Genomic DNA, 15,890 nt, shown 5'->3' with positions numbered 1-15,890 from the left:
AAGCAATTTGTACACACCGCAGAATAGAACCAACTTGTTTGATTTTCTGTTCAAAGTGAAATGTGTATTTGAACTGAAACAAAAGAGCACGTGAGAGTTTGCTTTGACATTCCAGTGGCCATGGAAGGGGTTATTCAAGGAGCGGCTACAAAAAGTCTTTTAAAAGGCCTTGCATGCGGAGTAAAAATATGACAAAATATAAAGGATGCACAATCAGAGACATACCTGCCCAAAGGTGAAAGTGATCATTCTATAATGGCCCAAAACTTGGCTAATATCAAGGCACTACTTTTCTAGCGAGAAGCTCCTGCTTTAATTAAAAGGCAATGTCAGCTTAGGCTTTTATTTGACACCGCTGTCACCGAGTCAAAACCCTGCAGTTTCAAAACATTCATGACAGGAGGTAGGCACAACGCAGTTATAATCTGACACAACTCTAGAATGAAGCCGCAAATGCCCCTCAAGGGAGCCCCTCCAACCACTGGTATCGGCCAGTTTTCATGATGTCCTGGTTAATCCCCTGTCATGCTAATATGATGGGATTAACAACGTGACAACGAATTAACCATGCTACGTAGCATGATGGATTAACGACGACATCACAAAAACCGGTTGATGCCATTGCTTGGAGGGTCTCTATGATGATTCTTGAGTTGCACTACCTGACTACAGACAAAGCGGTAATGACTCGCATTCCGGTTAAACATTTCTTCGCAAAATGCCGCCGCAAGCACTGATCTTGCAGCCACATGTTGGAATGCGAATACACTAAATGTGCAGTCCCTGTCAAAATTATGCATGCCATCTAGCATCACTGGAATTGTAAACAGGCGACATGGTGGGGATTCCACGTCAGAAGTGGTATTTGGAACCTCGATTGAGTGAAAAGCATTGCACTCTTCTATCCCCCAAATCAATGACTTGCCTCAGGGCCCCCAGTACACACTTTAGCAGCATCTAAGGCTGGTTGTGCAGTTGCCTATATATACTTCTGTCAAAGACTGACTGTCAAGCTGTATTCTGTCTCGCACTTTGTGCGCAACATTCTCATCGACTCCATTCACACCTTTTAAGATGTGTCTCCCGTTCAAGCAAAGGAACTCTAAGCTCTGCTAAATCAACACACAATGACAGAATGCGTACATAATGTATGCGGCGATATATTGAGTTTCACATAATACCACAGCTTCAAGCAGTGCAGAGTTGATGGATAGAGTGACATATCTTTGAGCACGCACAACTTTTGTTGTTTGCATAGCATTGCAATTAAGTACGAAATGCATCGCACGTCTTGCAAGCTTAGATTAGTTCCAGCCACTGCTACTGTGGATGCCCTACCTGTATTCCCGCATCCAGTAACTATGCTGCCAGTACCGGAACTCCTGCACTGTCAGCCCACACGCCTTGGTACCTAGGCTCATAATTACCCCTCCAGCAAACCTGCAGAGGGAGGAGGAGGAGGAGGACAAGATGCAGTCAATCATCAGTCAATGCTGCATCTGTCATGAGCAGGAATCCAGTTGTGTGAAAGGTGATGAGCTGAACTTGAATGCAGGGCTTCCTTGTTATGGGACACCTCTGATCGAAGAGAAAAACCAAGATGAGTAGTGAAGGCAAAAGTTTCTGGACCCACTTGAATTGTACAACCAGAGACTGGACTCTCCACAGTTGCTGCTCCTAGGACTATATTTCATTGATTTATTAATTTTATTTCTTGCATACTGTGGTCTCGATCAGGCTATTTTTCAGGAGTTGAGCAGAGAAATGTGAACCAGCAAGGTTTTACACAACAAACGCTAACTGATCAACGCATTAAAAAGATGCAACGTCTCCCAACATTGAATTTACATACTAAGGCAAGGGATGGATGTTCACCAGGCAGTGAATTCCGAAGTTCAGCGATCAAGCAAGAAACTTTATTTGTATGGATCACCGTGACAATAAAAAGGAGAATGGTTAAGGCTATGAAAACTACTCTGCCTTATGACCCAGGCTCAGCTAGACAGCATTCTCTGTGAGCAACAGAATGCAGAAATTGTTAGTTATGACACACTGTGCCGGCGGCCAACCCAGTCTATCCCTTAGAGCTTTTGTTGTACAGCTACTGTGGTAAAAAAAAAAAAAAAAATTCGCCGATGGTTACTACGTCTGTGTAAAGTGACATTCGGCGACAGTAGTTTATGGTGGCCACTCAGATCCCGCCGCTGTGCAGAGGGCGTCGCGGACCAGTAGTGCGTAACGAACCACTCAACAATGAACAAAAGTAGTGCCATCTCCTCCCTCCTCCTCCTGCACCGCCACTCCTTCTATTTTTGACTGCGGCTCCCCTTAGGGGAGAAGAGGAAGCAAAAAAACAAAAAAAAGAGCACACAAAAACGTGACGGTGTTCGGCCAATGGGAATGGGAGGGCTGTACATCAAGGAAATGTGCAGGGAAGGAGGAGGGGTGGCATTCTGCAAAGGTTGGCATTACTTCAGTTCATTGACGAGCTCCCCTTTCCCCCCTCTCTTTTCCTTGCACCCTGCATTACACTGCAGACGCCATAGATTCGGGAAATGTGCCCTTGCTGCCGTTGCAGTATAAAGAAAATAAAACTTGGCAGCACAGTAATCAGTACAAGTAGTCTGCAACTGTAGGTGTGAATGCTACAACTAAAGGCCAGCTGCACGTCACATCTTGCACCCACACAACTGAGGCAGATCACGACTAAATGGAAGACCTTTTAGTGCGACAGCACTTAAGGGCACATTTCCCGGTTCCACAGTGTTGGCGTATAAAAACGAAGGAGCTGAGCGACACTGCGTCGCCGAGCTGCCCGACGGTCAAGTCCGGATCCGGATCCCAGTGACGTCCAATCAACCCTTGTCCTGTGCCACTTCCAGCCAACTTATCTCCGCAAACTTCTCTGCTGCATCCTCCTGTGCTTGGCTTCTCTCGGAATCCAGTCAGTTACCCTAAGTGAGAATCGATTACTGTTCTCCGCATTACATGCCCTGCCCATGCCAATTTCTTCTTCTTGGTTTCAGCTAGGCTATCGTTAACTAGAGTTTGTTTCATAACCCACTCAGCTCTGTTCCTGTCTCTAAGCCCATTACACCATTCTTCTCTCCTCAGCTCGTTGTGCAGTGCTTAGTTTCATTTGGGGCCTTTTCGTTAGCCTCCACATTTCTGCTACCAGTAAGGTGCAGTTGCTACATACCTTCCTTTTTTGAGGGATACCGGTAAACTGCTGCTCATCACCTGAAAGTGCCTGCCAAATGCACTTCACCCCATTCTTATTCTCCTAGTTGCTTCACTATCGTGGTTCGGACCTGCAGTCATTACTTGTGCTGGACGGATGTATTCCCTCACCACTTCCAGTACTTCGATGCCTATACTGTGCAAGTGAGCAAACCCAAAGTCTGCATGCTGTAGCTGCCTTGATTCCAGCAGTGCGAATGCAATACAGGTGCCCAGCATACTCACCCTAGTAGGCCTCCGAGGCCGGCACCGACAAGGGAGCCCCTAAGTCCCATGTTCACTTTGAAGCAGAAGCCTGCAAGCGCTGTAGAAAGGGGGGGGGGGGTGGGGGGGGGGGACTCGGTGCATGACGGCAATGGCAATGAAAGACCCAGAGAGAGTGTTTCCATGCAGTGGGCTTTTGAGCTGAGATAGCAGCCTTGAGAGAGTCAGAATAAACTTTATTGTATAAAAGAAGACAATAGGAAAGCTTATGTGCACTGCAGCATAAGTGTGATGGCAGACATTTTAGCACCCATAAAGCATACAAAGAAATAGCATAAGTGTGATGGCAGACATTGTAGCGCTCATAAAGCATGCAAAGAAATAGCACATTGATAATTGATAACTGCTTGGAGAGCAGTGCTTAAGAAAACTGTCGTGGGACATGTGTGCCGTTCGCGTCTCGCCTCCATCAAAACGTGTCCACTGTGACCAGGATCGAACCCGCGACCTTGGGATAAACAACCGAATGCCTAAGCCACTGCGGTGGGTCAATTCATAGATGCAAGAGATATGCTGCAGATGAAGTGGATATCTATTTAATTCTGATCGAATCAGACAAGTACGTCATCCAAACATATTATTGCAATAAATACTGTAGTGTACCATCTCTGCGTCAAATTTCAGCACAAAAGCACGAGTGGTTTAACTGAGAGCAGCATTTTATGGAGCGCGTTTAGCGTTGCAACTGTCAGTATAGTATACATAGCTTTAGCTGCATATGGGAAGGAGGGCCAGATTCGCAATGCTCGTCATATTTATGTGTGCATATGCAGGCACAACCAATGACCAAGATTTTCATCAACATCACGCCAAGAACCCTAAGCTCAGACATAAAAAATTCAGCTGGTACTTTCATAACACAAGTGTTCAGTAAGAAAGGAGCTTTCTCGAGATGCAACCATAATAGTCTGAGATGAGCCAACATGTTTTCACAACACACTATTAATCGGTTTTCTAACTCTTCAGTGTTAGCTGTAAGGTAAATTCTTAACCAACAATGCACTTGGTGTTGACAACTATTAACTTAAAATAGTTGAAGGTGAATCACCAGTGCACTAACACCATGAACTTTGCACTGTGTAATTTGGATGCTATATCTCGCTCGTGCCACACAATCAACATCATCATTAGCCTGACTATGCCCACTGCAAGGGAAAGGCCTTTCCCCATGTCTCTCTAATTAACCCGCCTATGCAAAACCATCGTATGCTAAGTGTGACCTCAATTAATCGTTTCTTGGATGATACTGTAACAAGTTGTACAGAAGGTTATTGCTATCACTTTCCACTGAACTTCACATCAAAGCCTCTTTTGAAACTTGTCGGTCTTAACAAAGTTGCTCCGAGTCAGCACTGTACCAACCCTAACAGGCCACAAAAAAGAATTGATGGTCGATTTGTATAGTTAGGCCAAATGCGAGTTAGGTACGCTATAGTAGGATACAACTTAAAAAAACAGCAGTTAACACTGGGCCACGGTCTGCGGCGATATTACTCCGCTAGCCAGTCACAAAAGTGAACGAAATCAGCTTTTTAATATTTGACTTTATTAAACAAGGCAGGTATCAAAATTCTTGAGCTTATAACTTTTTTCTCATGGTTAGCTTCTTGTTTAGGTGACAAGAGAAGTTTTAACAACGGCCTACATTTTTGTCGTGGAGGAATTCTGTGCGCCGGTCCTGAATGTGGGCGGAGCTTCACTGCAGACTTAAGTTGTATCCGACTATAGCACTTCGGTTTTTACTTGGGTTCCGGTGTTTGGATCCGCTGTTCATGAATGGAAGTTGTTCAAATAGGAATAATAGATTAACGCCTGTATAAGCATCATAGTTTACTTTACAACCATAGATCCCTTGAAGTCTTCATACCACATCTGGCACAGTGATGCAGTGGTTAAGCGATGCACCAGTGCCCTACGATGGCAGGTGCTGCCAGCGGTGGTGTTTGCAGGACCCGGGTTGCGCTTCCCAAGTAACCTCTTGCGACCAATCACTACATGAACTGCCACAACTGTACATCGTGTCCCCGACGTCAGGGTTTGCAGACGCTGTCTACCATGAGAAAACAAGCCCAGCATATGGAAAAAATAGGCTTTAAATTGTTCTGTTGTGTTTCTCTGCACCAAAGCCGGGTATTCGTTTATCTGGGCAAGGAGCTTTCGATCGGTGCAAAAAGATATATAGTCGATAAAAGTCGCTCTCCCTTCAAGTGTTGCCTTGACACATACAGTTTGTCATACAGTTCGAATGCCACAAAGTTGCACTTTATTCATTCATTGAAGCATCACAACACAAATTACCCTAGATTTACAGATAGCCAGGCACTAAATCAAAGCCTTTTTCCCAAGGAGACCACATTATTTACACCTCCATACTATCACGGCAACTGGCCTTCCACTTGCAATGGTTCCCCTTCGGTTCACAAAGCTTCAATTAATGTTGGCATCAACCATGTCTAGCCTCCTTCAAGACTTCAGAAGCACAAACACTGTAACTGAAAACCTCAACCAGCAACCCAGAGTGGTGGTATGCAGTACTCAGGGTTTAAAATCCCGAAACTACACTTGGCTAGGGGCAACATCATGGTGAAGGACTCCAGGTTACTAATATTGATCACCTGAAATTCTTTTATGCACACTGGCATCACGGGGCCCACATACTTCTTTTGCATTTCGCCTTCATCAAAATGCTGCCATTCCCACTGGTATTCGATCCCACTACCTTGGGCACAGCAGTCAAGTGCCAAAGTCACTTAGCCAACGCACCGAGCAGCTCAGAGCTTTCTGGCGACTAATGGTAACCAAGAGGCGTTTTTAGAGACATCTGTGACTAAAACAAACACGCAACTTCACGACATCACACTAGTTCTGAATTGGTTGGAACTCCCATCATACAGATTTTAAAGATCAACTTACCTCCTCCTACAACATGTTCTGCTATGCCAAACTTATTCCTATATGTGAATCCTGCAGAAACAGCAGTCCTGAAAGAAAGGAAAATGATGAGTTTATTGGAAACACCTTGTCCACAGGCTCAGCTTTTGTCTAAAGTGGACATCTCGAACCAGGTGTTCATAACAGACAGCAGGTGAATTCTGTTTGCTCGTTATGCTAACCTGCCACAAATGGATGCCTTCCAGAACACTAGCTACAAATATGCTGGCTAGATGTGAAAGTCTTGCGCCGCCCTCCTATGAATAAATTTATTCACTCAATTCTCTAAAGACTTGCCACATAAAAAAACAAGACCACCCTGTTAATAGTAGCAAAACAAAAGCAGTCACAGATGATTGATGCGAGTCATGTTGCAGAGTATGCGTTAGCATTAGTGTTTTCCGCCCTGACAATGGCAGGCGGCATGTCTCAGCCCATCAATCACCATGTGACAAGCTGTACTCACCATTCGTAGACTACTATATTACACACTTTTCATTACCACTCCTCTCGCACACCACATTATTCAATGGATGTCACTAGCTGCCCTTTATGATGGAGTTGACTTTCAGAAAACTTTTCAGGAATCTGTGCATGAAGTAACCTGAATTAAAACTTTCACAGGGTAGTTCCCACTCGGCTGTTAAAGCCGAAATCGAAACGTACGAGAAACACTGCGATTAAAAATCATTTACAAAGTATAGACTAATTCCCCACGGTGATTTACGTCCACTAATGTCTTGCTAGTCATAACAACACAGCAGAAATTTGGTCTCAGCGCTCCTTTATGACCACCAGCATTTCGGCCGCTAGAACTGCGCTATACTTACATGTAAATCATTGAGAAAGCTCCCGTCCTCCAACCAACCTTGAAGGCTCCTTTGCCGAATTGTAGAACCATTGTGTCCTGGAGTTCACGCTGCGAGCAAAGGGAATCAATTAAAACAGAAGTCCTTCCAAAGTCGTGAACACCATCAAAACTGGCACAACTCCTCACGGCCACAAATGATAAATATGATTGAGCATGCAGACACAAACAAGGCTTCACATACACACAGGAAGGGATGCTTTTCTAATTACAGCCATGCCAGCCTGACAAGGTACGGATACACTCATGCCTAAGTTGCCTGGCAGGACTGAGATGGTAACCACTATCGAAAATTTATTTAAAGTGACTTCGACACAGAATTTTTATTTCTTGTGTGAGGAGCATTGTTTAAGATTTATTGGTGCACTATGTAATTCGCATTCTCAGAGTCAGGCTGCACAAATCTACTGCAGGCCATATGGGAAGACGACGAGGAAATATATTTTTTTGTCCAGCACTGTGCTTCATTTACTTTTGACTGCACATGTACAATTTCATTACAAATTTACAAAGCTTCAAGGCACCCTGAACTTCTTCAGTCTCACAGACTAATCACTTCACAACAGCACCTTGCGTGCCGTGTGTTTAGTGCCGAGAGACAGAGTCTTGGCTCTGAACTCGACCATCTTCAGCCTGCTGACAAAAATTCTCGGATGGTGACAAAAAGAGATTTGCTGCCTTGAAAGCATACCAAGCACTGTTCCACTTCCTGTGGGAGCCGTACTTATGCAATGACTTACAACTTCGGTGCATGGATGTCCTTAACTGACATGTTTTCTTTCCTTACTTCGTTCTTTTTTCCCACTAAGTCCCCTTTCCCTAGTGTGGGGTAGCCAACCAAACGTTCCGTTCCTTACTCTTTCTCTAAACTAAAGGTGTTGAAACAGCGTCGCCATGGAATGCCATCAGGACAGGCAGACACATCATAGGCAACGGCATGTAATACCAGCTCTGTGGGCACTGCACATTTCAGCATGACATGCTTTCTAGAAACGATTTCAAATGCAGCACAAGCAAGTTTAACATTATCTAGTGAAACTTAACTGGAGGGGAAAAAATCCAAACAAAATTCCATCGACTTTTAAAAGGGGCTAAATGTTACTAGTACACCAGAGGTCTTAAACATGCAGCCCGCAGGATTCCAGCCATTGTTCCTGATGAACCTCGATCGTCCTTTCTTATTTTCCCTCTGATAATCTGTAGCTGTATATAATTCCTTGAAGTGTGGTTGCCATCATCGATTAGTGTTCCATGATAAGGGTCAGAAAGCTTTGAATACAACTGAAGAAGCAAGTGAAAAAGAATAAAAGTTTTGAATTTGCTTCTCTTTTTTAACCCTTTATTTTTTTCTTTGCTCCCTTCTTGATCCCCTCCATCTCAAGCCCACACTAGACAATTGGCACACAAGGCACCGTACATAATGCAAGAGACACAACTACTACTCTCAAATCTTCACATACTAAGGCAAATTGAGACTTTCTTTTCTCCCTTTTACTTTTTTTTCCCTCCTTTTTCTGTAAACTTGTGCTGTCACAGTTAGTCAGATAGCAAAGAAAGTTTTATGTTAACTACACTGTACAAAACGAAGGCAAAGTTATAAGATATGGCGACCACAGACTATACGAATATAGAGGTGGGATAGCAGGGAAATGTGAAAAAAAATCCCGACAGGCTTTTATGAAATGCACAGACCGCTGCCTGCCTGGCGTGGAGAAAGGCGTTGCCCTGGTTCTGACGTATGTAGTTGGCCCTGGCGGTCATGGCGTAGTTCCATCCACCGACAACGGACCCTGCGGCGGCTCCGAGAAAGCCCGCCGTCTGCACCATACACAGTTCCGGCCCCAGACCAGCACTGCAGAAGCACAGGTGTGAAAAGTAATCCTTTCTCACTTTAGCATAGTAGTGAGAAACACACGAAAGCAACGTACCCCTGTGCGTTCTTAGTTTTTAATTACTACTGCCATCTTTCCTATACATTATCTAACGAGCACCCCATTTCCTGTCTGCTCGCAGCAGACAGAAATAGGGGAGGTCTGTTCTGGCAGTCCGACACCATAAGTAGCATAAGAGGGCTCCCGCACAGCTTCCACCCTCATCGCTCAGTCAGCCGCCCTCAACGTTCGGTCATGTTCCACTTGACGCTTGAGGTAACACAGGGTGTTCTATGCCCGCTGCTGTAGACGAGGGCAGCGCTGGTGAACACTGTCAAGGTTAGGCTACATGCAGCATGAATACAATCGAAAGTACAAAGCGAGACCGCTGCAGCCATAGCCCAACAGGTAGGGCAATGCGTGCAATGCGCGGATGTTGTGGATTCAGATCCCACAGACAATGGATACCTTTTCGTCTACTCTCTTTCATGTCTTGTCTAAAATCACTGCACAACCAATTTCTCACTCTAGCCAGCATCAACATAAAAAGCAACAATCCCCAACACTTGTCTTGGTTTCGATGACTGTCGTCTTCTTTGATATGCACGTCCAAGTATGGTGAACTCGGCAAGTTTGTTTTGTTTTGTTTTTTTTAAATGATAACTGAGTAGCACATGAAACAATGGAAACTTTTTACATTGCAGTATCTCACAGCTGTGCAAGAGTAAACCTTTAGTCAAGTGAAAGTTGGAAAGATACCCCTCACAATGTACCCAATAATAAATTACAAACACATTGATTGTGCACGGCAGTGCATGCCACACATTTCAGTGAACACAAACAAATACTAAAAGAACTAAAAGTGTTTTAGTAAAGCACGTAAGTAGTAATAAATAACAGGCCTTTCAAGGTACAAACACTGCGTCTTCAGAACTGCAGTTTCAGCAATGGCGTGTCAGATGAATGTCACAGAAACAGCAGACTTGTGCAAACTCAACTGAAACAGCTCGCATAAACATCAATGCACATTCGGGATTGAAGTTCGGAACTGTGAGTCTGCACCGTGTCCCACATATCCCCATAAGTTTTACAACCACAGCTGCACTTTGGACTTACTCCTGACTGTGAATAGACATAGCATAGAGATAGCAGTCAAGTGGACGAATGAGGTCAGGACATTTTCAGGGGACAGGGTGGTGACATTGGCTGAGGAAAGGACTAACTGAATGCCAATGGGAGAGGCCCTTATACTGCAGTCTTAGTTGGGCTGATTATTATTATTGTTATTATTATTATTATAGCTATTATTATTACTAGCTGTAGTAGTATTATGCGATGAGCATAATACTACTCAACAGTGGCAGTGTTGTCACTGCCACTGTTGTTGCTATATATATGTATATAAACTGAAACTGAAAACTGAGAGGTCAGTACGGAGCTGACCCCAACTCACGTCTCATGAGGTGGAAGGAGCACAGCGCAGCTAATTACTGCCACTTCGTTGCCCTAAAGATGTAGAGGTTTTTCATGCCATCTTCCTTACCAAAGCATCTATGCTTTATGATGTACCTGCCACAGTGGCTTAATAGTTAGGGCGCTCGGTTACTGAGCCGGAGTTCCCGGGTTCCGGGTTCGAAGCCAGTCGCGGCGGCCACACTTCGATGGAGGCGAAACGGAAAAGACGACAGTGTTCTGCGGGATTTCAGTGCACATTAAAAATCCCCAGGTGGTTGAAATTATTTCGGCACCCTCCACAACGGCCCCCATCTCTTTCTTCTTCACTCCCACCTTCCTCCCTTCCCTTACAGTTCAAGTGCCCACCCAGATGTGAGACAATTACTGCGCCATTTCCTTTCCCCAAAAGCCAATTTTCAGAAACCAATTTTCTTTATAATGCACAGACAAAATAGAACTAGCAGAGTTATCAAAGTTAATAAATAAGCTCAAGGTAGCCGACGTAAGGGTGTTTAATATGGAGAGATTCGAGCATGCTCTAAAGAACGGAGGTAGCCTAAAAGCGGTGAAGAGGAAACTAGGCATAGGTAAAAACCAGATGTATGCATTAAGAGACAAGCAGGGCAATGTCATTAGCAATATGGATAAGATAGCTAACGTAGCCGAAGAGTTCTACACAAATCTATACAGTAGCCAACGTAATCAGAATGTTAATGATAGACCCAGTAGCGCACAGCAATGCGTCATCCAGCCAGTAACGAAAGTGGAAGTAAAGAAAGCTTTAGGAGCAATGCAAAATTATAAAATCAGCTGCTGAGGATCAGGTAACAGCAGATCTGTTAAAGGACGGAGGGGAGATTGTGCAAGAAAAACTAGCCACCCTGCATACGCAATGCTTTATGACCTAGACCGTACCAGAAGCTTGGAAGAACGCAAACATAATTTTAATTCATATGAAAGGAGATGCCAAGGACTTGAAAAATTAATGACCGATCAGCTTACTGTCCGTTGCCTGCAAGGTATTTACTAAGGTAATCACTAATAGAGTCAGGGCAACCTTAGACTTTAATCAACCAAATGATCAGGCAGGCTTTCGTAAAAGATATAAAGGATTGTCGACAGCCTCCAGCGTCACCTGAGAACACTAGGTGACAATATTTACACTGTCAATCAGGTGGTAGAGAAATGCGCAGAATATAATCAACCCTTATTATATAGCCTTCATTGATTACGAGAAGCATTTGACTCAGTGGAAACCTCAGCAGTCATACAGGCATTGCGGAATCAGGGTGTAGAAGAGCCTTATGTAAAAATACTTGAAGATATATATAGCAACTGCACAGCTACCATAGTCCTCCATAAAGTCAGCAATATAATTCCAATAATGAAGGGCGTCAGGCAAGGAGACACAATCTCGCCAATGCTATTCACCGCTTGTTTACAGGAAGTATTCCGAGGCCTGAATTGGGAACAGTTGGGGATAAGAGTTAATGGAGAATACCTAAATAATCTCCGATTCACTGATGACATTGCCCTGCTGAGTCACTCAGGAGATGAACTGCAAGTCATGATCAATGAGTTAGACAGACAGAGTAGAACGGTGGGTCTAAAAATTAACATGCAGAAAACCAAGGTAATGTTCAACAGCCTAGCAAGGGAACAGTAGTTCACAATTGGCGGCGAGGTGCTGGAAGTGATAATTAGGGCAGGTAGAGACAGCTGATCCGGATCATGAGAGGGAAATAACTACAAGAATAAGAATGGGGTGCAGTGCATACGGCAGGTTCTCACAGATCACTCAAAAGAAAACTGCACAACTGCTGTATCTTACCAGTACTCACCTGCAGGGCAGAAACGTGGAGGCTAACGAAAAGAGTTCAGCTTAAGTTAAGGACAACACAGTGAGCCATGGAAAGGAAAATGATAGGTGTAACGTTAAGAGACCGGAAGCGGGCAGAGTGGGTGAGGGAACAAACGCAGGTAAATGACATCCCAGTCAAAATCAAGAGGAAGAAATGGGCTTGGGCAGGGCATGTAATGCGAAGGCAAGATAACCGCTGGTCCTAAAGGGTAACGAAGTGGATTCCAAGAGAAGGCAAACGTAGCAGGCGGCGGCAGGGGGTTAGGCGGGCGGATGAGATTAAGAAGTTTGCAGGCATAGGGTGGGCGCAGTTGCAAAGGACAGGGTTAATTGGAGAGACAAGGGAGAAGCCTTTGCCCTGCAGTGGGTGCAGTCAGGCTGATGATGTAAAAAAGAATAAGACGCAAAAGAGAAACAAGCTTATGATAAGGATTCTGCTAAGCATCCACCAATTACTTCACCAACAAGTTCTACTGAGAGGCCAATACCCGTTCTTTTTCTTTCGCGTCTTTTTGTTGAAAAGTATGAAACCCACTTAAACAGCTCACCTTGGCATGATAACTACAGGCAATGATTGTTCAGCAAGTTGGTTGGATATTGCTGGAATAAAATAGCCTGAAAGGACTGACAAGGACGAAGACAAGGGCACATACATTACAGTAAGGTTGGACTTTTATATTTTTTTAATATTCTGCGCCATGCTTTTTTGTCTCTTGGGTAATGACTTAGTACAACATGAAAATGTTCACAAGTACGTGAAACAGACAGGACAGCACTATTGACAACTGATCAGTTGCCAGTAGTGTGCTGCCATGTCTGTCTCACTTGTGAAAATGTTACTTTGTTACTTTAGAGAATGAAGCCCCAAATAGCCCCGCGAAACATTTGCTTGACCACACTTTTTTGGAGTTTTTTTCCTTTCAAAATGTAATTTGCTTGTTTTGTTGTTGTTTTTGGAGACTACTATTTTCAGCGGAACAATTATAGTTTTATTTGGGGGGGGGGGGGGGGGGGGATTGAAATATGTAGTATCTCTCTAAAAGTAAAAAGTTATGCACAGCCTATTTTGGCTTTTTTGCTATCACTAGCAGTTGACAAGCCATTTGACAATCATACTTAGAGCTGTGCTTGCAGGAGGAGGTGTTATCACCAAAAAAATTTAACAGAAGGGGAATTAGTGGAATTTAACTTCTCTGAACTGGGCTGTGCAAAAACCAAATAAATGAAAAGCAAATATGCAAAAGCAACAGGCGAGCTTAATGCAGCACGTACCCTTGCCATGCTTAGGCAAGTGAAACCTTGACTTTATGCCTACAAGCCTTCACATTGTAAATCATTTTATCTGTTGTAATAGATGCACATGTATTTCTCCAGGAGTTTTCTTTACTATGTTGCATCTATTGACTTTTCCTGATAAGCCTCAACTTTGAAAAAGCCCTCTCGACATTCATCCCTGGGACAGGAAAGCTCAGCAGATGAAGGGCTGCAGGGGCTAAGCACAGCCACTTATCCTAGCACGAGTATTATAAACCGGATGGTGCCACTTTTGAAAGGGCTACGCACCTTTTTAGACCACAAAAATCTTGCTACACCTGCATCAAAATGCACAACATCTCAGAATACACAACCGTACTACTCAATCATGATCCCACTCCTTTACCATGCCCTTCGCTTCCGCACTTTGTTAATATGAGCGATCAAGTGTAAACTATTCTCATCCGCCAGCTAGCTAGCCATGGCATGCATTTTGAGGATACACACCTTTCCTGGACAGAGTTTAAAAGGAAAGACAAGAAAATCTTCAGTTGCTTTTTTTTTACAGTTCAAAGCGAAGAAACTCACCATTAATTATAGCAGTCATTCCGTCAACTTGTGTGTCCTTGTCTTTCTTTTTTTGCAGCATTTAATGTCTGCAGGAAGTAGAAGCACTGTTCCGTGTTGTATATCTTTATAGTATTTCCACCTCAACTGCAAGCTCGTTAAAGGTGAAACTGCGCACAGAGCCTGCATGTTGCAGTAACTTTTGTCTTTTAGCAAGTTTGGTTTGGTTTGGTTTGGTTTACGGGGTTTTAAGTTCCTTAAGTGACTCAGGCTATGAGGGACGCCATAGTGAATGGGCAGCGGTACTTACCTGGTTTGAGCGTGCATGATGTAAGCCTGTAATAATGCCTGTAATAGTCTGCGTGTCTGCAGGCCACACATGACGTCACCGCCGACTAACTTACCACAATATGCAAGCTCTGTGCGCAGTTTCACGACAAACGAGTTAGTTGTTCAGGCGCGAAAATTTTAAACAGTCACTACGACAACAATGCACAACACTATACACTGGTAAAATGATGGCTATGAACAAGACAGGTGTGTGGTTTAGTGCTACATGGACACAGGTGCGCCCAGGAAAGCTCTTTTCATTGAAACTGGAAGCTAGAAAGCAACTGTTTGCAGCAGTCGCTGTATATCTAGGGGCACACATTTAGACCAATTGTAGAGTGCACACTTCAGAAAAGTTTGAGATTCTTTGAATCTGCTTGTTGACCACTTCGTTACGTGTGTACTGCTTTTCTCGACGCATTTTTATCGCATCACGATTTCGCTGTGCGCATTTCTGACCACGTCATCTAGCTTGTATACTTATATCGCCCAGGACTTGGACACGCGCGTGAAATTGCAACAGCCTTACGGTCTGAATTGTGTCACCACAAGCCATGAAAACCATGAAAGCACGTCTGTTTACCAAGGTTATGAGCTTGGCATGTTCTGAAATTTAAAAAAAAAAAAACGAACCGAAAGCCGCGTACATAGGCACACTAGTTGCCCAGCACGCTTGCTCGTCTCAATTCGCCTATTTCGCGCGACGGATCCGGACTTAAGACACACACCTAGTGTAGCGACTGCTGGTTCTTTCCAGGCAAACTAGCAGCGACCGAAACAGAGGTGGTTTCATCCTCTGTAAGAGCACAAGCTAGCAGCTGCAGAAAGTGCTTGCCAGGCCAAACCTACCTGATATCGAACATCATTTTTAAGCGCTCCATGCCGGTTTCGTTCGCGAGGAGAGTGCTCATTTCAGGATTCTCCGGTCGAAATATTTCGCTTCGCAGGCCCTCAGGGGCACTGCTGATTTTCAAGTTGTCTTCGAAAGGCATCGTCGGAGGCTTCGATTCGAATTCGCTCGAACACTGTCGTTACATAGCACCGATTAAAAACTGCGCCTATGTTCCTCCTTTGCTAACGATGTCGAGTTCAAGGCAATGTGCCAATGTGTGGTAGACCCGTTGACGCCGCACAGCAATTCCGCCTTCAATATGCGCACAGTTTCTGTTACCGGTCACCTCCACCGCACCGGAGAAACCAACGTTGGTAGAAACCGCATCCGCACATCGCCATGCGGAATACAAAGGGC

The 15,890-nt window shown here is 44.3% G+C and overlaps 1 protein-coding gene across 1 annotated transcript in view; it reads right to left on the bottom strand.

The window, feature by feature from the left end:
* 140up (RPII140-upstream gene protein) overlaps nucleotides 1-15,890 on the bottom strand; it is a 16,336-nt gene extending 446 nt beyond the window's left edge. Inside the window, exons 1-6 of the mRNA XM_077640065.1 lie at nucleotides 15,491-15,890; nucleotides 8,996-9,155; nucleotides 7,266-7,354; nucleotides 6,418-6,485; nucleotides 3,466-3,544; nucleotides 1,339-1,440 (exon numbers count right to left, since the gene is read on the bottom strand). Coding sequence (XP_077496191.1) covers nucleotides 1,339-1,440; nucleotides 3,466-3,544; nucleotides 6,418-6,485; nucleotides 7,266-7,354; nucleotides 8,996-9,155; nucleotides 15,491-15,633 — 641 coding nt within the window. The 5' untranslated portion in view covers nucleotides 15,634-15,890. The remainder of the gene's footprint in view (nucleotides 1-1,338; nucleotides 1,441-3,465; nucleotides 3,545-6,417; nucleotides 6,486-7,265; nucleotides 7,355-8,995; nucleotides 9,156-15,490) is intronic.

Source organism: Amblyomma americanum, chromosome 10 (assembly GCF_052857255.1).
Source record: "Amblyomma americanum isolate KBUSLIRL-KWMA chromosome 10, ASM5285725v1, whole genome shotgun sequence".
NCBI lineage: Eukaryota > Metazoa > Arthropoda > Arachnida > Ixodida > Ixodidae > Amblyomma > Amblyomma americanum.
The sequence above is the reverse complement of the archived record's forward strand: the minus strand, read 5'-3'. Positions and strand labels throughout refer to the sequence as shown.